The 22,352-nt window shown below is 48.0% G+C and overlaps 1 protein-coding gene across 1 annotated transcript in view; it reads right to left on the bottom strand.

Annotated features, from left to right (window-relative positions):
- Positions 1 to 8,426: 8,426 nt before the first annotated feature.
- Positions 8,427 to 22,352, bottom strand: part of LOC143962016 (uncharacterized) — a 40,341-nt gene continuing 26,415 nt past the window's right edge. The window contains exons 20-21 of the mRNA XM_077471358.1: positions 18,997 to 19,103; positions 8,427 to 9,018 (exon numbers count right to left, since the gene is read on the bottom strand). Of these exons, the coding sequence (XP_077327484.1) occupies positions 8,871 to 9,018; positions 18,997 to 19,103 (255 nt within the window). The 3' untranslated portion in view covers positions 8,427 to 8,870. The remainder of the gene's footprint in view (positions 9,019 to 18,996; positions 19,104 to 22,352) is intronic.

Genomic DNA, 22,352 nt, shown 5'->3' on the forward strand with positions numbered 1-22,352 from the left:
CCGCTGGCAACAAAAGTGAGTACACCCCTAAGTGAAAATGTCCAAATTGGGCCCAAAGTGTCAATATTTTGAGTGGCCACCACTGTTTTCCACTGCCTTAACCCTCTTGGGCATGGAGTTCACCAGAGCTTCACAGGTTGCCACTGGAGTCCTCTTGCATGACAACATCACAGAGCTGATGGATGTTAGAGACTTTGCGCTCCTCCACCTTCCGTGGATGTCCCACAGATGCTCAATAGGGTTTAGGTCTGAAGACATGCTTGGTCAGTCCATCACCTTAACCCTCAGCTTCTTTAGCAAGGCAGTGGTCGTCTTGGAGGTACTGTACAGTATATGTGTATTTTACATACATACTATATTTATCTGCGAATTCTTTTATTTGCAGATGGAGACCAAATAATGGAGATCCCATATAATCCTTTAATAGTGATGTTCAATCTTTTTACATCTACAGTTTTTAATATAATAAACCCTGGTGATCCTGCCACGAAGGTCCTTGTTTTGGTAGGTCTGGTTGTAGGGTAACAATGCTCTCTGCCCCTGTCCTCCTTAGACATGTGCAGAGTAATATATTTCGTTTCGGAATTTTGTTTTCGTCCGAAAACTTAATTTATTTAGTTACTCCCGAAATTCGTTTTTATTTATTTCGTTTTTCGTTCAAAAATTGCATGCGTCCGAAAATCCACATGAATTATGGTCGAATCTGTCTTTGAAGGCTTATGGTGTCTGTCGAATGTATAAAGAAGATTCGACGGAGCTAGTATATAGCATACTTTAGAACCCTATTAAAGTCTATGGGACTCCAACGTTCAAAATCTAAAGTGCTAATTTTAAAGACTAATTTGCAAGTTACTGTCCTAAAAAGTGTTTGGGGACCTGGGTCCTGCCCCAGGGGACATGTATCAATGCAAAAAAAAGTTTTAAAAACGGCAGTTTTTTCGGGAGCAGTGATTTTAATAATGATTAAAGTGAAACAATAAAAGTGTAATATCCCTTTAAATTTCGTAGGTGGGGGGGTGTCTATAGTATGCATGGGAAGGGGCGCATGTTTCTGGTGCTTAGAATTGTCCCTGCACAAGGTGTCATTTATGCAGGAAAAAAAGTCCTTTAAAATCACTCGCAGCTATTATGAATTGTCGGCTCCGTAATACAGAGAACACTCATTGAAAGTCATTGATTAAAAAATAAATAAATAAATAAATAAAAAAAGCGTGGGGGTCCCCCAAATTCAATTACCAGGCCCTTCAGGTCTGGTATGGATATTAAGGGGAACCCTGCCTCAAATTTAAGAAAAAATTTGACGTGGGGTTTCCCCTAAATATCCATAACCAGACCCTTCAGGTCTGGTATGGATATTAAGGGGAACCCCGTGTCAAATTAAAAAAAAAATTGACGTGGGGTTCCCCCTAAAAATACATACCAGACCCTTTATCCGAGCACGCAACCTGGCAGGCCGCAGGAAAAGAGGGGGGGACGAGAGAGCGGCCCCCCTCCCTCCTGAACCGTACCAGGCCACATGCCCTCAACATTGGGAGGATGCTTTGGGGGTCTGTGACCCCTCAAAGCACCTTGTCCCCATGTTGATGAGGACAAGGGCCTCATCCCCACAACCCTGGCCGGTGGTTGTGGAGGTCTGCGGGCGGGGGGCTTATCAGAATCTGGAAGCCCCCTTTGACAAGGGGACCCCCAGATCCCGCCCCCCCCCCCTGTTTGAAATGGTCAGGGGGTACAAAAGTACCCCTACCATTTCACAAAGAAAGTGTAAAAAATGGTTAAATAAAACAAATACACTTTTGAAAAATTCCTTTATTAACCAGTTGCCGACCGCCGCACGCCGATGTACGTCGGTAGAATGGCACGGGCAGGCATAAGGACATACATGTACGTCCCTTGCCTCCCGCGGGTCGGGGGCCCGATCGGGCCCCCGCCCGGTGCCTGCGGCGGTCGGTTTTCGTCCGGGAGCGATCCGGGACGAGGGGGCGGCCATTCATTCATGGCCACCCCCTCGCGATCGCTCCCGACGAATAGAAATCCCCGGTGACATCACTTCCTCTCCTGTAATGTAAACACAGGAGAGGAAGTGATGTATTCTCTCCTCCGTGTCGGTATTTTTCGTTCCGACATGGAGGAGAGCGGATCGGTGAGTTGCACCAACACTCTACACACACAGTAGAACATGCCAGGCACACTCACACACCCCCTTTACCCCCCGATCACCCCCCCAATTACCCCTGCCCCCCAGTCACAGTGACACCAATGTCATTTTTTTTTTTTTTTTTTGCATTGGTGTCATTTGTGACTGTAATAACTGTTAGGGCAGTTAGGGTTAGCCCCCTTTAGTTCTAATGTACCCCCCTAACCCCCCCAATAAAGGTTTAACCCCGTGATCACCCCCCGTCGCCAGTGTCACTAAGGCTGGGTTCACATTGCAGCGGTTTATGAGAACGAATGTGATTCGCACCGCACTGCAGTGCAAATCACATCCGATCTCTGTGCGATTCGAGTTCAGCCATTCGCCGCACCCGCCGCACCCGCCGCACCCGCCGCAAATTCGCACGGGACCCTTTTTTTGGCCCGCAGCAGAATCGGATCACACCATGCGATCCGAGTTTGCAGATCGCACTGCGATATGCGAACTGATCTGGGGGTGTCAGTAACATTTCACTGACACTCCCAGCAGTTCGCATAGGGCAGTGTGAACTGCCGCCGGGAGGCATGCGATGCGGGAACCCGCCGCGCATTCGTGGCGTTCCCGCATCGCTCCAGTGTGAACCCAGCCTAATAAGCGATCGTTTTTCTGATCGCTGTATTAGTGTCACAGGTGACGCTAGTTAGGCAAGTAGGTATTTAGGTTCGCTGCAGCTTTTTATAGCGCCAGGGACCCCCATATACTACCGCATAAAGCCCCCTAATTGCCCCCTAGTTAACCCTTTCACCAGTGATCACCATATAACTGTTACAGGTGACGCTGGTTGGTTAGTTATTTTTTTATAGTTTCAGGGCACCCGCCATTTATTACCTAGTCTCACTAGTGTACCCCTAAATTTAGGGGTGTCTACTTTCCAAAATGGGGTCATTTGGGGGGGGTTTGTGCCATCTTGGCATTTTATGGCCTTCAAAACTGTAACGCCCTTAGAAAGCCTGAAGGCGGTGCTTGGTTTTCGGGGCCCCGTACGCGGCTAGGCTCCCAAAAAGTCCCACATATGTGGTATCCCCGTACTCAGGAGAAGCAGCAGAATTTATTTTGGGGTGTCATTTCACATATGCCCATGGCATGCGTGAGCAATATATCATTTAGTGACAACTTTGTGAAAAAAAAAGTTTGTAATTTTCCCGCAACTTGTGGCAAAATATAAAATATTCCATTGACTCAACATGCCTCTCAGCAAATAGCTTGGGGTGTCTACTTTCTAAAATGGGGTCATTTGTGGGGGTTTTGTGCCATCTTGGCATTTTATGGCCTTCAAAACTGTAATAGGTAGTGAGAAGTGAACTCAAAAATGTACGCCCTTAGAAAGCCTGAAGGCGGTGCTTGGTTTTCGGGGCCCCGTACGCGGCTAGGCTCCCAAAAAGTCCCACATATGTGGTATCCCCGTACTCAGGAGAAGCAGCAGAATTTATTTTGGGGTGTCATTTCACATATGCCCATGGCATGCATGAGCAATATATCATTTAGTGACAACTTTGTTAAAAAAAAAAAAAAAAAAAAAAGTTTGTAATTTTCCCGCAACTTGTGGCAAAATATAAAATATTCCATGAACTCAACATGCCTCTCAGCAAATAGCTTGGGGTGTCTACTTTCTAAAATGGGGTCATTTGTGGGGGTTTTGTGCCATCTTGGCATTTTATGGCCTTCAAAACTGTAATAGGTAGTGAGAAGTGAACTCAAAAATTTACGCCCTTAGAAAGCCTGAAGGCGGTGCTTGGTTTTCGGGGCCCTGTACGCGGCTAGGCTCCCAAAAAGTCCCACATATGTGGTATCCCCATACTCAGGAGAAGCAGCAGAATTTATTTTGGGGTGTCATTTCACATACGCCCATAGCATGTGTGAGCAATATATCATTTAGTGACAACTTTGTGTAAAAAAAAAAAAAAAATTTTTTTTTGTCATTATTCAATCGCTTGAGGCAAAAAAATAAAATATTCAATGGGCTCAACATGCCTCTTATCAATTTCCTTAGGGGGTCTACTTTCCAAAATGGGGTCATTTGGGGGGGTTTTGTACTGCCCTGCCATTTTAGCACCTCAAGAAATGAGATAGGCAGTCGTAAACTAAAAGCTGCGTAAATTCCAGAAAACGTACCTTAGTTTGTAGATGTGACAACTTTTGCGCAAACCAATAAATATACAATTATTGACTTTTTTTTTACCAAAGACATGTGGCTGAATACATTTTGGCCTAAATGTATGACTAAAATTGAGTTTATTGGATTTTTCTAATAACAAAAAGTAGAAAATATCATTTTTTTTCAAAAGTTGCGGTCTTTTTACGTTTATATCGCAAAAAATAAAAATCGCAGAGGCAATCAAATACCATCAAAAGAAAGCTCTATTTGTGGGAAGAAAAGGACGCAAATTTTGTTTGGGTACAACATTGCATGACCGCGCAATTACCAGTTAAAGCAGCGCAGTGCCAAAGTGTAAAAAGACCTCTGGTCATTTACCAGCAAAATGGTCCGGTCTGAAAGTGGTTAAAAATAAAAAAATAAAAAAAAGATTCCAGCGGCGGTAATCCACTCTTGCTATCCAGCGACGGACGGTCTTCTCTGCAGCGATGGCTCATCTCATCCAGCGCAGCGAATACATCCCTTTTCTGTCTCCAAGGAGGAGACACTGCAAGGATTCCGGCGGCCTGACGTTTCTTATATACGGAGGGCGGGGCCATCCGTCACCTGACCCCGCCCCCCCCTGACACAAGGGGAAACCCGGGGTTCCCCGTGACGTATGGGTGACCCCGCTCCCCTCTGATGTAACGGAAACCTGCCTGTGTTACATCAGAGGGGTGCGGGGTCACCCATACATCACAGGGAACCCCGGGTTTCCCCTTGCGTCAGAGGGGGGCGGGGTCAGGTGACGGGTGGCCCCGCCCTCCGTATATAAGAAACGTCAGGCCGCCGGAATGCCTGCAGTGTCTCCTCCACGGAGACAGAAGAAGGATGTATTCGCTGCGCTGGATGAGATGAGCCATCGCTGGAAAGACGACCGTCCGTCGCTGGATAGCAAGAGTGGATTACCGCCGCTGGAATCTTTTTTTTATTTTTTTATTTTTAATAAAGGAATTTTTCAAAAGTGTATTTGTTTTATTTAACCATTTTTTACACTTTCTTTGTGAAATGGTAGGGGTACTTTTGTACCCCCTTACCATTTCAAACAGGGGGGGGCCGGGATCTGGGGGTCCCCTTGTTAAAGGGGGCTTCCAGATTCTGATAAGCCCCCCGCCCGCAGACCTCCACAACCCCCGGCCACGGTTGTGGGGATGAGGCCCTTGTCCTCATCAACATGGGGACAAGGTGCTTTGAGGGGTCACAGACCCCCAAAGCATCCTCCCAATGTTGAGGGCATGTGGCCTGGTACGGTTCAGGAGGGAGGGGGGGCGCTCTCGTCCCCCCCTCTTTTCCTGCGGCCTGCCAGGTTGCGTGCTCGGATAAAGGGTCTGGTATGGATTTTTAGGGGGAACCCCACGTCAATTTTTTTTTTAATTTGACGCGGGGTTCCCCTTAATATCCATACCAGACCTGAAGGGTCTGGTTATGGATATTTAGGGGGAACCCCACGTCAATTTTTTTCTTAAATTTGAGGCAGGGCTCCCCTTAATATCCATACCAGACCTGAAGGGCCTGGTAATTGAATTTGGGGGACCCCCACGCTTTTTTTTTTTTTATTTATTTTTTTATCAATGACTTTCAATGAGTGTTCTCTGTATTACGGAGCCGACAATTCATAATAGCTGCGAGTGATTTTAAAGGACTTTTTTTCCTGCATAAATGACACTTTGTGCAGGGACAGTTCTAAGCACCAGAAACATGCGCCCCTTCACAGGCATACTATAGACAACCCCCCTTACGAAATTTAAAGGAATATTACACTTTTATTGTTTCACTTTAATCATTATTAAAATCACTGCTCCCGAAAAAACGGCCGTTTTTAAAACTTTTTTTTGCATTGATACATGTCCCCTGGGGCAGGACCCAGGTCCCCAAACACTTTTTAGGACAGTAACTTGCAGAATCTTTTCTCTCTGTCAAATCTTTTTTCTCTGTCGAATATTTTCTCTATATAATCTTGGACTAATAGAGGTAAGGTTAGGCACATTCGACCACAGGTTCTATAGACAGATTGTTATTGTCAGAGTCACATCGAATCTCCTATTCTATATCGAACTGTTGTAACAATGAAAACAAAGCATTTATTTATGTCGGATCTTTCGTTTTTCAGATTTTGTGCTTTCGTTATCGTTTGTCAAAACGAAAACAAAAATAGCTGAAATTCGGACGAAAATGCATTCGGACGAAAACGAATGCACATGTCTAGTCCTCCTGCGTTCTCACTCTGTCACGTTCAGCCCATGCTAACACACATTACTCAGGCACGGTCCACCATTGTCACCATCAAGATGTCGGTTCAGAGCCATGATGTGCAGGCAAGGCTGTGAGCAATTGCTTAGAAACATAAAATGTCTGAAAGAGGGTGGAGGAGACCAGCAGCACTGGATAAGGTAAAAAACAAGGGACGCTGCGATATACCCTGGCTACCAGTGTGTAGGTGGGGCCTAGGCCCAGGTTATCAGGGAGAGACCACACACACACACACACAGTTCAAGAAGTTGAATTTGTCTTATACAGTATATTGTATAACAGAAGTAGTAAACAAAGTTTTTGTAAGTACTGATATAATCAATATAACATGTGGTATTTTTATGGTGTTACCATGCTTGGACCAGTATAACCAGAGGGCGGCTTCCATTGGAGAGGTGGTGGTTTACCACGTACCAGAATGGCAATATGATGAGGAGAGCCCACTGAAGTGATCAAGGTACCGGGATGTTTTCCTCAAGATAGGCATTTTCTCAGGGCTGACCCTTCTCACCAGGAACCTCTCCCTGTGCTATGTACTTTTCCTAACCAGCAGGCTCTCTCCCTGACCTTCCACTCGCTCTAGGCATGCCCGAATGACGTTGGGACCTTATATTACCAGGTCAGACCCAGACAGCCTCCGAAGGTCACCACAGGTTACAACATCCAATGAGACAGCTTGATCCTGTCTCATTGGAGGAGAGAGACATTTCCCCTAAAAGACTCCAGTCCATCTGTATAATGGTACAGTGCTACCTACTGGATGGAGGGGAACACTACACCTGCCTACAGGCGTTTATGAGAATCCTCATCTACCTGAGTATCTGGTGGGGTCCAACATTCATATATCATTTAGTGCAAAAGGATGATATTATAACACAACACCACCAGTGACATCACTGGCTATAGGGCTCACATATGGAGATGGGGACAGATCCATTTTAATGAATAGGCACATGCCCAGGGGCCCCAGGGCCAGGAAAAAGGGGGGGGGAGATGTGTTGGGGAGTGTACTTTGATTTGGTCGCTTGTGCCACTGTTCTTTGACAGAAATAACTGAAATTTCACTCCTGTCAGAAGGAAAAGTGTCTGGCTTCTGCTGGAGAGAGGATTCTGCTTTCTCATTCCTCCTGCAGGGGACAGAAGAGAGCCGACACTGAGACTGAGAACTCACCTCAGTCTCAGCACAGGAGAGCAATGAGGAGCTGCCTTTCAGTGCAGGTGGGAACATCATTTGTGATCTGTGAGTACAAGGGGGAAATGAGGGGGGGGGGGACAACTCTGATGTATGAGGGCACTGTGATGGGGACACCTGATGTATAAGGATACAGTGATGGGGGAACCTTGATGCATGGGGACACTGTGATGAGGGGACCAGAAGTGTGGGGACACTATGATGGTGACACCTGATGTATGAGGATACAGTGATGGGGGAACCTTGATGCATGTGGACACTGTGATGAGGGGACCTGAGGTGTGGGGACACTGTGATGGTGACACCTGATGTATAGGGACACTATGATTGGGGACACTGTGATAGGGGACACCTGATGTATGGGGACACTGTGATGAGGACACCCATTGTATGGGGACAGGGTGATGGGGGACACCTGATATAAAGAGGCACTATGATGGGGGCACCTGATGTCTATGGGCATTGTGATGGAGACACCCAAAGCACGCTGGTAGGGGTCCCATTGCATTACTCTGCCAAGGGGCCCATGATGCTATTAAGATGGCACTGGATGGGGATCCTGACTTTGACCTTTTCTGTGCCCAATTTTATTCAAACAGGGTGTGCAAATCTGTTTGTACACCAACAAAAAATATTTCTAGTGACATAGAAAGTCAATGCCTGTATGAGATCATCTTTATTGATTGACTCCATTTACACATTAAAAGAAGCACAGGAGAAGCCGAAAGAGGGCAAACTGGTTAACGCCACCCAGAGCAACCAATCCAATTTCCCTTTAATGCAAATCATCAATTGAATAAGTTGTCTGATTGGCTGCTAGGTTTATGCACTGTACTGAATAAGCATGTATGTGCGTGAAAAGAAGAATGTTGGGGGGTCTTCTGGCTTCCCTACAGCTTCCTTGAGTGGCCCATGTAGGGGAATAGAAGCAAGCCCCCAAACCAATGGCTCTTGACACAGCTAAACATTGTTCCTTGAAAACTATACATTCCTTGAAAACTATACATTCCTATAGATTTGATTGACCTCATTGCTGGTGTTTGATGAGTACTATAAGTTGGTGGACAACTAGAGGAAGATATTGGTTTCCTCATATCTTTCCTTCAGAGCATTTTTTTCTCACAGATATATAAGTGCTTTGCGGAACAGTGGGCATCATTCCATCCTTCTCCCCCCCTCAACTGAGCGCAATCTTCCCCACCTTGGAGAGCTCGATTCGCATAGTTATCAGGTTGACCAGCCTCCCAGAACCTGCAGGGAAGAAACAACGTTTTTAATAAGAAAGAAGCACATGGAGACCCTAGTTCAGTGATGGCAAACCTTGGCACTCCAGATGTTTTGGAACTACATTTCCCATGATGCTCTACTACACTGCAGAGTGCAAGAGCATCATGGGAAATGTAGTTCTAATACATCTGGGGTGCCAAGGTTCACCATCACTGCCCTAGTTCAAAAGTCTTGGTCTTTGGATCTAAAACTTTTAATTCTGACCTACTGCTATGCAGAACATAAATAATGTACTTAATAGGTCATATAAAACTTATCAGAAGCAGCAAATCATTAATTAGAAGAGACATTAATTTCTGTTATCTTGGAACACCTTTTCAGCTTGAACAATCCACAGACTTCCAAATACCTCATTGTAGAACAAGTAGACTATATGTCTCCACATTCCACAACCAGATATTCAGAGAATCCAGACAACAACACATTGTTCTTGTTGCACCCTTCTAGATAGATGCTAGGTTAGTTACATTTAGTCTTCAGCTCTCTTGTAGTCAGCGGAGCTGCTTGTGGTAACTCTGTTCTGCTCTGAGTTTCTCATGCTGTGTGTTTGGCTGCTTTGCCCAGTTTCTGGATGGTTCTGGGAAGTAGTGGGCTCGGACAGTCCAATCAAAGGTATGAATATTTATTAAAATATGTTTATTAAAGGTTTTATAACAAACAACATAGAAAAACAACAGTGCTCACAGTATACAAAAGCTGTTTCATGACACAGAGATAGTCAATGCAACATAATACATCAGCAGACATAGTAGAAAACAAAAAGGGTATTCCACTGGCGGCCCCCATAACTTCTGGTAGCATATAGAATCCCCCGTCTTGTTCCATAATAACAGAAAACAAAAGACAGCTCCCCCCAAAAAAAGGGGAGGGGAGCACATATATGGCAGTACAGATCAAACGGATCAATACCCCCCGCAACCACAACCACCATCTCCATGCCAGACCTTATCGTATTTCCTTGGACATCCCCGATGCAGGTAAGTATCTTTGTAAAGGGGAAGACTGTTATTCACCAGGCGCTTCCATTGCACCACAGATGGGGGATCTGCCTTTTTCCAGTGCATAGCAATATTTTTACGAGCATAAAAGAGTAGCAGTCCAATCAACGTGCGTTTGGCCGTGGACTGCACCACCGGCTCAATAAGTCCCAGCATGCAGACCTCCATGGCCAAAGGCACCGTAGTCATGATGACCTTGCTGATCAGATGCAACACTGACTCCCAGAACTGCCGGACCCTAGGGCACAGCCAAAAAAATATGTGTAAAGTCCCCAGGGGAGGCACCACATCGCCAACAGCTCGGAGAGTGCGCAGGGTTCATCCTATGGAGTCTGTACGGGGTATAGTAGGCCCGGTGCACAATTTTAAATTGCACAAGGCGGTCCCTAATAGAGACCAGGGAGTTAAAAGGAAGGTCCCACACATCATCCCAGTCATCCGTGTCAAGTGAGGGGATGTCAGTCCGCCACCTGGCCCAAAGTTTATCAAGAGCCGGTAGCGACACCATTATGAGATGGGAATATAAAACTGAAGTAGGTTTCCTGTCACAGTCAGTCCTAAGTGTGTGTTCCAGTTTCGAGTGTGTCAGACTGCAGGAGGAATTCGGGAATTGTGCCGTGAACGCGTGGGCCAATTGAAGGTATCGGAATAGATAGTGACCAGGAACATTGTACTTGGAAATCAGGCTGGTAAAGGGGAGTAGAGAGCCCTGCTCCACAACATGCGACACAAGCTTAATCCCTAGCTTATTCCATGCGCATGGGTCAGGGATCTGGTATAGGTGAGACAGGCCAGGATTCAGCCACAGAGGGGCATTAGGGGACACATCAGAACGTTCACGGCCCTCCAGGGCCAGCCCCGCCCGCCATGCTCGCAGAGTAGCGACCATGGAGGGAGTCAAGGAAAAGGGAGCCCGAGGGCCCCGGTATATTAGGAGCCTGAGGGCCTCCAACGAACCCAGAACCGAGGCCTCCAGAACAGTGGAGGAGTTCGTTTGGTCCGGCTGCAGCCACCAGGCAACCGTGACTAGCTGTGCAGACAGATAGTATTTTTAACAGTCTGGGAAGGCCATGCCCCCCTGCGTCCGTGGTCTCATCAGAGTCGTCAAGCGGTACCTGGGAGATGAGGAGCCCCAAATAAAGGAGGAAAAAATCTGGTTCAGTTTTTTGAAAAACGACTTAGGCAACCACTGCGGGGAGTGACGGAACAGGTAAGTAAGTCTGGGGATGACCTTCATCTTAAGGAGATTTATACGCCCCCAGAGCGATAATGGCAGGTTACTCCATGATTTAAGTTTGGCCTGAATATCTAAAAAAACCGGGGTAAGATTGAGTGTAAGGTAATCTGACGCCAAGTGAGAAACCTGAACCCCCAGATACTTAAACGAGTCAACCCAGACAAGGGGATTGTCCGAGAGCGAAGTGGCGCTTGCCCCCTGATCAATCGGGAACAAAAGAGATTTGGACCAGTTCACCCTGAGACCAGTGACCTTCGCATACGTATCCAGCACATCCAACACCCCCCTCAGTGCAGGACCAGCATCATTAAGAAAGAGCAGCATGTCATCCGCGTACAGGGCCACCCTCTCCTCCAGCAGCCCAATACGCAGACCTGACACCTGGGGCGAAACATGCAGTGCCTCAGCCACAGGCTCAATCGCAAGGGCAAACAATGCCGGAGAGAGAGGGCATCCCTGCCTGGTCCCCCTAAAAAGCCTGAAGGGGCGGAAAGGGCTCCCCCCAACTGGACCGACGAGGTCGGGCTCCGATAAATCACCTGAAGCCAATTAATAAACAACAAGGGGAAGCCCATTTTCCGCAGTGTTTCCCACAAAAAAGGCCATTCCACCGTGTCGAAGGCCTTCTCGACATCCAAGGAGGCCACCACCCGGGTTCCCACGTTCAAATGTTGGGCGTGAATGTTAGTAAACAGTCTCCTGAGGTTAATGTCCGTGGACCTACGGGGCATGAAACCAGTTTGGTCAGAGTCTATCACCGAGGGGAGCATGGGGTAAAGTCTACCGGCCAAGTCTACCGGCCATGGGGTAAAGTCTTTCCCCCAATATAAGTGGCCGCACAGCGCGGCTCTGCCATTCCGGCCGGAGAGAGCGACGTGTCAACATCTCCTGGAGAAGAAGAAGAAGAAGAAGATGAAGAAGAAGAAGAAGAAGAAGAACGGAAGGCGGCGGCGACGACAGCGGCGACAGAAGACCGGGCCACCGCCTGCAAAAGAGCTATAAGAAGGCGCGGTGGCCCGGCAGAAGAACCGAAGAGGGGGACAAGACCCCCGAAGTCGGGAGAAGAGGCCGGCGGCGGGGAGGAAGAAAGCCAGACTCCTCCGCTAGCAAAAGAGCTACAAGAAGATAGCGGAGGAGTCCGGCGAGAAGACCCCCGAAGACGGAAGACCCCCCGGAGCTGTGCAATAAAATATTTTTTCCCTGTGTTGTGTTTTTTTTTGTACTTTATTTCACAGGTGAATGGGTAGGGGTACATTGTACCCCATACTCATTCACATAGGGTGGGGGGCCGGTATCCGGGGGCCCCCTTATTAAAGGGGGCTCCCGGATTCCGATAAGCCCCCCGCCCGCAGACCCCGACAACCAACGGCCAGGGTTGTCGGGAAGAGGCCCTTGTCCTCATCAACATGGGGACAAGGTGCTTTGGGGTGGGGGGGCCGCGCGGCCCCCCCTTCCCCAAGGCACCCCCCATGTTGAGGGCACGCGGCCTGGTACGGCTCGGGAGGGGGGGCGCGCTCGCTCGCCCCCCTTTCCTGGCCGGCCGGGTAGCGTGCTCGGACAAGGGTCTGTTGTGGACTTGGGGGGGACCCCCATGTCGATTTTTTTCGGCGTTGGGGTTCCCCTTTAAGTCCATACCAGGCAGCGGGGCCCGCGACGTCTCCGTCGCGGGCCCCGCCTACCTGCACACGCGCTCGAAATGAGCAGACTTTCTTCCGAGCGGGAACAGTTTGCTCATTTCGAAAGTGGCCTACACACGGGCGGACTGTTCGCTCAAACCAAGTTTCAGCGGACAGTTTTTCGGAATTTCCGAAAAACTTTGTTCGTCAAACTGTCCGCTGAAACTGTCCGCTGAAGCCCCACACACGAGCGGACTGTCCGCTGAAACACTGTTCAGCGGACAAAGTTGAGCGAACAGTCCGCCCGTGTGTACGCGGCCTTAGGAGTACAACCCTTCATAAAAGGCGCTGAAAGTCCGCAGTATATCCGAGGGGGAGGTCACGGTGTCCCCATCCGGAGTCTGCAAGGCAGACACCAGAGTGAGGGGATGATCATGCTGAGCCATCATTGCCAACAGACGTCCATTCCTATCTCCTTGTTCAAATACCCGCTGTTTCCCCTTATACATGTCAAGTCTGGTAATCTCCGTCAGGTGTAACTGCAAGTCCCTCTGAGCTTCCATTAGTAAGTCAAAATTTACCGGGTTGGGATTCGCCGTGTAAGTGGCATTACAATCATCAACTGCTCGTTGCAATGAGAGAGTCATACCCGTCTGTTTTTTCTTAATATCAGCAATACAGGAAATATATTGGCCCCTGGCATAAGCCTTAAAAGCATCCCAAACAGTTGCAGGGGAAGAGGTCCCCACATTCACCTCCCAAAATTCCGCCAGATGGTCCGGCAATTTGTCGGACAGGTCAGGATGCGAAACCCAGTGTGCACCCAACCGCCAAAGTGCCGCGTTACGGGAGGCTGGGGAGCGAAGCACCACCGCCAGCGGGCAATGGTCAGACAATCCACTGGGGAGATAGGACGCCTCCAACACGTCCGCTAACAGTGCGGGGTTGGAGAAGGCCAAGTCAATCCGGCATGCTGTCTTATAAGAAGCTGAAAAACAAGAATATGCCCTCTTGTCAGGGTGCCTCCACCTCCAGACCTCCTCCAAACCAACCGCCCGAGCCCATCCGGAAAGCTCCAAACACTGCCTCTTAGCAGGCGAAGGCCTGTCCAGGTCTGGAGACAGGGTGGCATTGAAGTCCCCCATCACCAGCACCCGCCCAGGACAGAAAGGTGAAATTTTGTCCAAAACATCATACAGTAATGTGGATGAGAAAGGGGGGGGGAATATAGAGATTCACAAAAATGTATCTTTGAGAATACAGGGTAAACACTAAGATCACAAACTTCCCCAGAGGGTCCGTGCGGACCTCTTCAATAACACACGGAAAATTCCTGTGTATAAGGATGGACACCCCCCTGGCATAAGTGGAGTAAGTGGCATGTATACCCCGTTGTATCCAGGGTTTCTTAAGAGTGAGGACCTTGCTGCCCAAAAGGTGAGTTTCCTGGAGAAGGATAAGCTGGGGGGAATGGGTTTTCAAATATTGGAAGAGCAGGGCTCTCTTAAATTTAGAATTCAGGCCTCTAACATTCCAGGAGAGGACAGTAAACGAATCCGAAACCTGGCTAGCCATTCGGTATATAAAGGAAAGGGGAGCAGGAGAAGCGGGGGGGACCCATCCAGGGGCACCCTGTAGGCAGCAAGATCATAATTACATTGCAGATAATACCGTCAGCACTGAGACACAACATAAAACACAAACAAACAAATGCAGTTGCACATAGAACTGTGGAGGTCAAAACAGGCTCCAAACTACCCAGGCACGGAATGCCTTTCCTACTATATCCCATCGCTCCCCCTAAAAAGAAAAACGAGGGGGGGTCCGGGAATAGTTTGTCCCCAAACAAAGAAAGTCCTAGCTAACAGGTGCAAGTGTCTCCAACTGGGACCCTACACCGGCAGTGGTCGCCCCAGTTCCACTGGTACAAAGGGGCGCGAACCACCGACCAGAAAAGGGAAAAAACAAAAATCAAAAATCAAAAAGTACATAAAGAAAAAGAGGGGGGGGGGACAAAAAAAAAGACTAGGGAGAGGGGTGGATGTGGGGGGCGGCAATCACGCCGCAGTGGCAGCACTTGCTTGTAGTAGTGTGTACGTGTCTTCCGTAGTCTGCTGAGTAGGCCCGCTCCTGCGAAAGTGCCCAGCAGAATAGTAGTGGCATCACAACCAGGCGTACAGGAAAAGAAAAATAGAAACTCAGGGGCGTAGGTGCCGGAGCAGGCACAAGGTAGATGGCAGTATTCCGATCCCTGTGTGCAGGCAGGATAAAAGATGAAAGTCAGTAGGTGCAACGGCCACCTGGCAAGGATCCAGCAGGGAAATCAAAAAAAGGAGTAGAGCGCCAGGCAGGCATTGTAAAGGTGCAGGTGGCATCCGCAGTGCGGTGTAGTTCATCTGCGGCCATCCAACCAGGACAAGGCAGCTTCTGGGTCCATGAAAAGGTGTGCACGATCATCAGCAATCACCCGAAGTTTACTTGGATACAGGAGGCTATACTTGAGGCCCTCATTTCGCAGGCGCTTCCTGACTTCAGTAAAGGAGCGCCTACGGTGCTGCACTTCTGGGGAATAGTCAGGAAAAAGCATTATCTTGGCCCCATTAAAGAGTAGATCCCGCTTTTCTCTGGCCGCCATCAAGACCCTGTCCCGGTCTCTGTAGTTTAACAGCTTAAATAGAAACGGCCGCGGTGGAGCCCCAGGAACAGGGGGAGTAGGAGGGAGTCGGTGCGCCCTCTCCACAATAAATGTAGGAGGCAGATCAGGCAAATCCAGGAGCGTCTTAAGGAAGGCCTCAGTGAATTCAGCAGGCCTCGCACCCTCTGCCTTCTCAGGGAGGCCTATGACACGGATATTATTCCTCCTGAGCCTATTCTCAGTATCTATGGACTTCTCCTGTAAGGCTTTAACTTGTAACTGTAAGGCATGGAGGTCCCGGGAGTCAGCTCTGGTGCTGTCCTCTAGCTGTGATATGCGGCCTTCAGCCTCTGTAAACCGGGCCCTAAATTTGTCCATGTCATGCCTAATGAGGCTCACATTGGCCACCAGATGGTCAATTTTCACCATCACCGAATCCCTGCCCTCCTTGATCGCTGCCAGGAGCTCAGCGTGGGAGTCTGCCTGGGATGGAGGAGGATCAGCTGCTGCCTGAGAGCCGACAGACATCGTGGCGACGGGGGACCGCGTGGGGAAGATGGCCGCCGCGGACCGGGCCTCACCTGCTGCGGACGAATGGAGCCTTCCCGGGGGCTGCGGAGAGGGCCGCGGGGTACCGGAGGGTTTCTTCCACCCCAGGGTGTCAGGGGGAGAGGCTGTGCGAAGAAAAAAACAGCGCTGGAAGTCGACAGGATAAGCGGTGGAGCGGAGCTCAGCAGTCACACGTCTGCTCTTGTTCACATCCCGGCCACGCCCCAAAAAGGTATGAATATTTATGTGGTTCCAGACAATCCCTTGGGAAGGGGGGGGTGCCAAAATGCTGGAAAGAAGTGAGCATAAACAGCCTGATGCCTGGAGCAGAGGGGTTCTTGTCCAGGAGGGGGAGATCTCAGCCTGAAGGGCTGCTTTGCTCATCAAGGTCTCAGGTGTGCTCTTTGGGGGGGGGTATTCCTACAGAACTCTTCTGGAGCTGACAGAGGTACTTCATTTGGGGGATCTGGTTTGAAGACTTCACAAGAATTATGTTTGGCAGATATTGGAAGGAGGCACCCAACTATCCATAAACATTAGTGAGTACAGAACGAAGTATGAGATCCCAGTGACTATATGCTGTTGCTATCCCTCCTTCATCAGAGTCCTGTTTGTGCTTAAAGCGGAGTTCCACCCAAAAATGGAACTTCCACTGTTCGGAATCCTCCCCCCCTCCGGTGTCACATTTGGCACCTTTCAGGGGGGAGGGGGGAGCAGATACCTGTCTAATTCAGGCATTTGCTCCCACTTCCGGGCATAGATAGCTGCAGTATCCACGGATATCAACGCCATGTCCGGCGCCTCCTCCGCCCCCCCCCCCACTGTCTTCTGGGAGACACACAGGTCCCAGAAGACAGCGGGGACCAGTGGGATTGCGCAGCGCGAGTTGCAAGTGCGCAGTAGGGAACTAGGCCATGAAGCCGCAAGGCTTCACTTCCAGATTCCCTTACCGAAGATAGTGGCGCCTCCACCTAAGAGTCGAGGGACAGCCCGATATCGCGGGTGCCCTGTACAGGTAAGTGTCCATATTTGAAAAGTCATCAGCTGCAGTATGTTGCCTTTAAAAAAAAAAAAACAATTTGGCGGAACTCTGCTTTAAAGCCGTTGTAAAAGCTTAAGGTTTTTTTTTTTTCCCTTCATCCATTCTATGCATGAATGTAAAAAATTTCCTCTGTGCAGCAGCCCACCCCCCCCAATACTTACTTACCTGAGCCCCATCTTCCTCCAGTGCTGTGCATGAGAGCCTTGGCTCTCCGGGGATTGTCCCTCCTCATTCACTGAGAATGGCTCCGGCTGCTGTCAATCACAGGCAGTGAGCCAGTGAGAAGTGGGGGGGGGGGTAGGGCACGCACCTGAATGAATTAGCATGATTGGGTGCCCCCATGCCAAGTTGCTTGCTCTGGGGGCACTTGGCAGGAGGGAGGTAGAAGGAGATAGGTGTTCTTAAGTTACTACTTGAAATTGCCAGAGTATCCCATGGTTACACTGCACCCATCCAAGTTCAAGTTTTCAATAAAGCCTATACCCCTACGCTTATCATTGAGCCAGAAGAGTGACTGAGACTATGTGCCTGGCTGTTAATGCACTTACTTGGGAAAGAACTTTGGGATCAAATCAACGTGTCTTTTTTGGGGGGGTGGGGGGGGGGGGGTAGTGAGCGCTACATTTTCATACATACAACGTATTTCTGCAAACTTAAACTTTTATTATATACAGAACCTAACATTAGCATATAAGAACTTAATATTGTAATTTAATCATAAGTAAAATACATGATAATTATGTTTATTCATCCTGTTAGTGAACAGAACTGATCGTTGGGCCAAGGCAGCCAAGATGGCAGTGAGACTAGTGCTAACCCTATTCCAAATGCAAAGAAATGTACGGCGCTGGAATGAAATATAAGCACAGGGCATACATGACGGGGTGGAAGGAACAATCATACTTCAAGGGGTTAAAGAGGGGTCGGGACGGTTTCAGAGAAGTCAATTTTACCATTACCTGATTGGAGGAGCTAGTGCAGGATAAGGAGGAGCTGGAGTGTAAGGAAGGGAGGAAGTAGGAGGCTCAGTTGCAGAAGACAAGTCGGTGTGGAAAGTCCCACCCTCCCGCCCCAGAGGAAAAGTTTGGAGGTGCATCAGGCAAAAGGTTTGGTGATTGGGGTCCTTGACGAAGGCACAAAAATTGAGGTATTGAATGATAAATACGGTTGTACCCGTCTCAGGTATGGAGTCCTCCTGGTTTGTCTAGTTCAGTCTAGACTAACAGGTAGTAAGGTGGTAGGGTTCTGTGGTCAGTTAGTAAGTCCCCGAGGCAGTGTTGTGGCTGGGGACAGAATCTAACATAGAGGTACCACAGATTCCTAAAAGTTTTGGATTGGTGTTGTCAAGGATCTTTCATATAAGGTTTATGGTTAAATATGTTTTTGAGTTAATAAAATACCAAGCGGCCATTTAAATCCAACACAGTGTCCGTGTTATTAATGGGAAAGGAAGGCAAAGGTTGGGTAGGTACATAATTGAGTTGGGGGAGTAAGTAATCTGAACTACCCTAGTCAAGAAAAATGTATATATAATGTAAACAAATCACCAAAAATTCCCAAATCTATGGGCAAGAATTCAAAGAAAGAAGACACTATATATGGACTTTTTTAGGCACCCCGAAGATCACAACCAATTAAAAATATAATATCTTTTTTTTAGCCATCAATGGCTTAAATAAAGACGTTATCATTTTAATTGGTTGTGATCTTCGGGGTGCCTAACAAAGTCCATATCTAGCTTTTTTTTTTCTTGAATACATTCAGGTTTAATTGGATATGGTGCCCTCCATTTAGGATCTCCTGCTACCACCCGTCAGGGACCTGGGGTTATTTTCAGTATAATCAATGAATAACAATTATCGTACTTTGGAGTCAACTCAAAGGAAGTGCCGTCCACCCAGTGCCAGTGATTGTCTATCTCTGTGAGGCCGATCCACCACATCTTCTTCTGAGAGAACGCACGTAGAAAAACCTTGAAGAAAAAACAAAAGACTGAACTGCATACAATGTAAAAGATGGGAACATCAAGTCTTTATTTAATGTAAAATTCAGTTCTGTGGATGTAGCAACAGATGTTCCTCTCTTACAAAACACATTTGTTTATTTTTTTTTAACAAAGTCATTTTTTTGTGCTGCAAAGCAGCATTTATGCATTTCTTGCCTAAGTGAGATTTTCTCCTCGACCTCCTGGGCGTGCACAGGGCTCAGATCCCAAAAGAGCCCTGTAGCACATTTGTGCATGTGCCGGTTATTCCAACCATCTGCCCATTCAGATAGCACGCTGGATGCAGGGCAGCCCAAACTAAATACATTTGGAAATGCATCCCTGAGGCAGCCCCATTCTCAACCGCTCCTCCTTTGACCAACAGAAGTCTCAAAACTAGTTTTTCCATGAGACTGTAACCTACCAGAGTCTGGAAAGGCATTACATAAACTCTTCTTTAAGGCGTCCTCAAGATATTTCCTCTCCCTGATCCCTCTGTGGGGATGGGTTGAGTTCAGAGATTTTACCCTTGTAACGGTGGTCAAGGAGGGTTGCCAAACAATAAAGATCCTTCTTCTTGATGGCACAAATTCTCAGGTTCTTTCGCAGGCTTTGCAGAATAAGGGAGCTCATGCACCACAAGTTTGCAGAGGCATGAGAAGCAGAGTCCTTGGGGTCACTGAGGGTTACAGTATGTGGAACTGCCTCCTCCCAGGCATGTACTGCTCCCAAGGGTTCTGGGGATGGAAAACCATCTCTTAAGGTTTGATGTATGTCTTCCTCTGCTTCAATGCCTCTAAAACTGCTAGAATCCTCCTCCTCCCTCTCCTCCTGTATGGTCTGTGGCGTGGCAAGAATGGTGTCTGCATAAAGCAGGCCTTGAGAGGAAAGGAAGTCCTCCTCTTCCTCCCGCTGCTCTGCCTCGAGTGTCCTGTTTATAATGCCACGCAGAGTATGCTCCAGCTGGAACACAACAGGGGTTGTGTCACATATGCATGCATTATCACGGCTAACCATCCTTGTTTCCTCCTCAAATGGTGACAGTACAGTGCATGCATCCTTTATCAGCAGCCATTGACCTTGGGGAAAATACAGAGCCAGCCTGAGCCTGTCCTTGTGCCATACTCAGACAGGTACTCTTTGACGGCCCTCTTCTGCATGTGCAGCTGCTGCAGCATTGCCAAAATTGAGCTTCACCTTGTGGGCATGTCACAAATCAGGCGGTTCACGGGCAGGTGAAATTTCTGCTGAATTTCAGCCAACCTAACACTGGATGTGTATGACTGCCTGAAATTGCTACAGATTCTCCTGGCCTGCTTCAGAAGATCTTGCAACCCTGGGTACCTGTTTAGGGAACGCTGCACCACCAAATTGAGGACATGTGCCCTGTAAAAGGGCAGACAGGAGGTTTCTGCCATTATTGCAGACCACCATTCCAGGCTGAAGCTGGCATGGCATGAACCACCGCTAGGCCTGATCGTGCAGAGCTGAAATAATCTCTGCACCGGTGTGGCTCCTGTCCCCTAGACAGATCAGCTTAAGCACTGCATGGCATCTTTTAGCCTGACTTGTTGAATAGGTCCTTGAATGCTTAGGGGGTACCTGTGGTTCATAGGACAATTCAGCAGAGGAGAGCATGGAAAAGGAGGGCATGGAGGAGGTGGAGGAGGGGATGATGCCGACAAATCTCACATCATCACCACCATGTTTGTTATTTAAAAAAAAAAAAAAAAAAAAAAAAAAAACAAGCCTTTACAATCACTTTAAGGTGAATACATTGGGCCTTTAGAACCATATTCATTTGGCTTGTCTCATTGTTGATCTAGATCTGGAGAGTCTGTCAGTGATCTGCTATGGTATCTGGGACCCCTAACCCTCACCTCCTTAACCTGGTGCCAAAAATCCTTTCTCCGTCTCCCGATTTTAGCCATGGACTGAAATTATAGCCTGCCCCTGTCACTAGAGGAGCTATCCTTACTTTGGGGTGTCAGAGAGGTGCTACAGCAGTAATAAAAAACTAAACATGAACAACATTAATTACAGTAAATTACATATAAAATATAACACAGAATAATCCCCATCCGATTATGAAGCCCCGGGCCCTTCCAATGGCCCAGTGACACTCCCATCATGACACCAATGAGGAATCAGAGAGTGAGAAGTGACTATTAGAGCTGATTAAATAACCAAAATGTTCACAGATTCGGGTTGCCAAATCTGAATTTTAGTGTTATTTTTGGTGGTTTGGATTCCCCAAAGGCTTTAGGGGGGAAAAAAAAGGGGCCGAAGACTTCAAAAGCTTTTTCTGCTTTATATCAGCTTTTGCTCTTCCCTGAGCACCCTTTCCATAACTACCGGTCCCGCTATGGTGAGATTTTTAAAGGAAGTGGCTCAGACTGCTTTTTTTTTTTTGGCACAATCTTCAATCAGAGCTGCCAGGAGCTTCTCGGACCATACTGCACACTTTTTTGTATTTCCTAATCTCTGGAGCCAGTTTTGGGGTTTCTTTTGACCTCAATGGGACTTTAGGCTCAGAAGCTCCTAATTTCAGAGGTTCACTTGTGGGCAGGACCAGTTGATTGGCATCCAAGGTGGAGTAAAGGCACACAGGGGCCAAGTAAAGTGGCTCCATAAGTATTTGGTTAATTATAAGTAACAAATAACACGCAGGAGACAGCGGCCAGGTGACTACTCAACAGTTGCAAAAAATATGGCATCAGAACGTTGATACCACAGGTGACTTGGGTCCAACAGTTCTCAGCCATGTTGACAGTATTTCAACACAGTCCCAGCACTTGAGATGACACTTTGATAATGCTTACTTTATCAGGCCAGCATCTGATTAAAGGGGTGGATGGTAGACAGAGCAGTGCTGCAGAGGCACTTAGTAGACTGATCCTTGTCCCCAGATGGTCAAGCCAGAAGTGGTATCCCTGCTCGACAAGAACCTCTCACTGGTGCTATTTACACTGTCTCTAAGCAGCGGGAATCCCGTCTCTACTCTGTCCGCTTTTCAAATGCACGCCAACTGCAGATGGGCAGTGTTATTTACTAGCCCTCACAAGAGATAGCCACCATGGTCAACCAGTGTTACGGCATCAAATTAGACAGCTGCTTTGTTGATGACATTGTTGTGGAAATTTTTTATTAATGTATGTTGTCAGATGTCCCCCAGTGTCAGTTTTTCTGTAATACGCTCATGCGAGGGTATTCGCACATATAAACATTGGTGGAAGA

The sequence above is a fragment of the Lithobates pipiens genome, unplaced genomic scaffold (genome assembly GCF_037356315.1).
Source record: "Lithobates pipiens isolate NorthernLeopardFrog02 unplaced genomic scaffold, aLitPip1_a1.2 Scaffold_8, whole genome shotgun sequence".
NCBI classification, from domain to species: domain Eukaryota; kingdom Metazoa; phylum Chordata; class Amphibia; order Anura; family Ranidae; genus Lithobates; species Lithobates pipiens.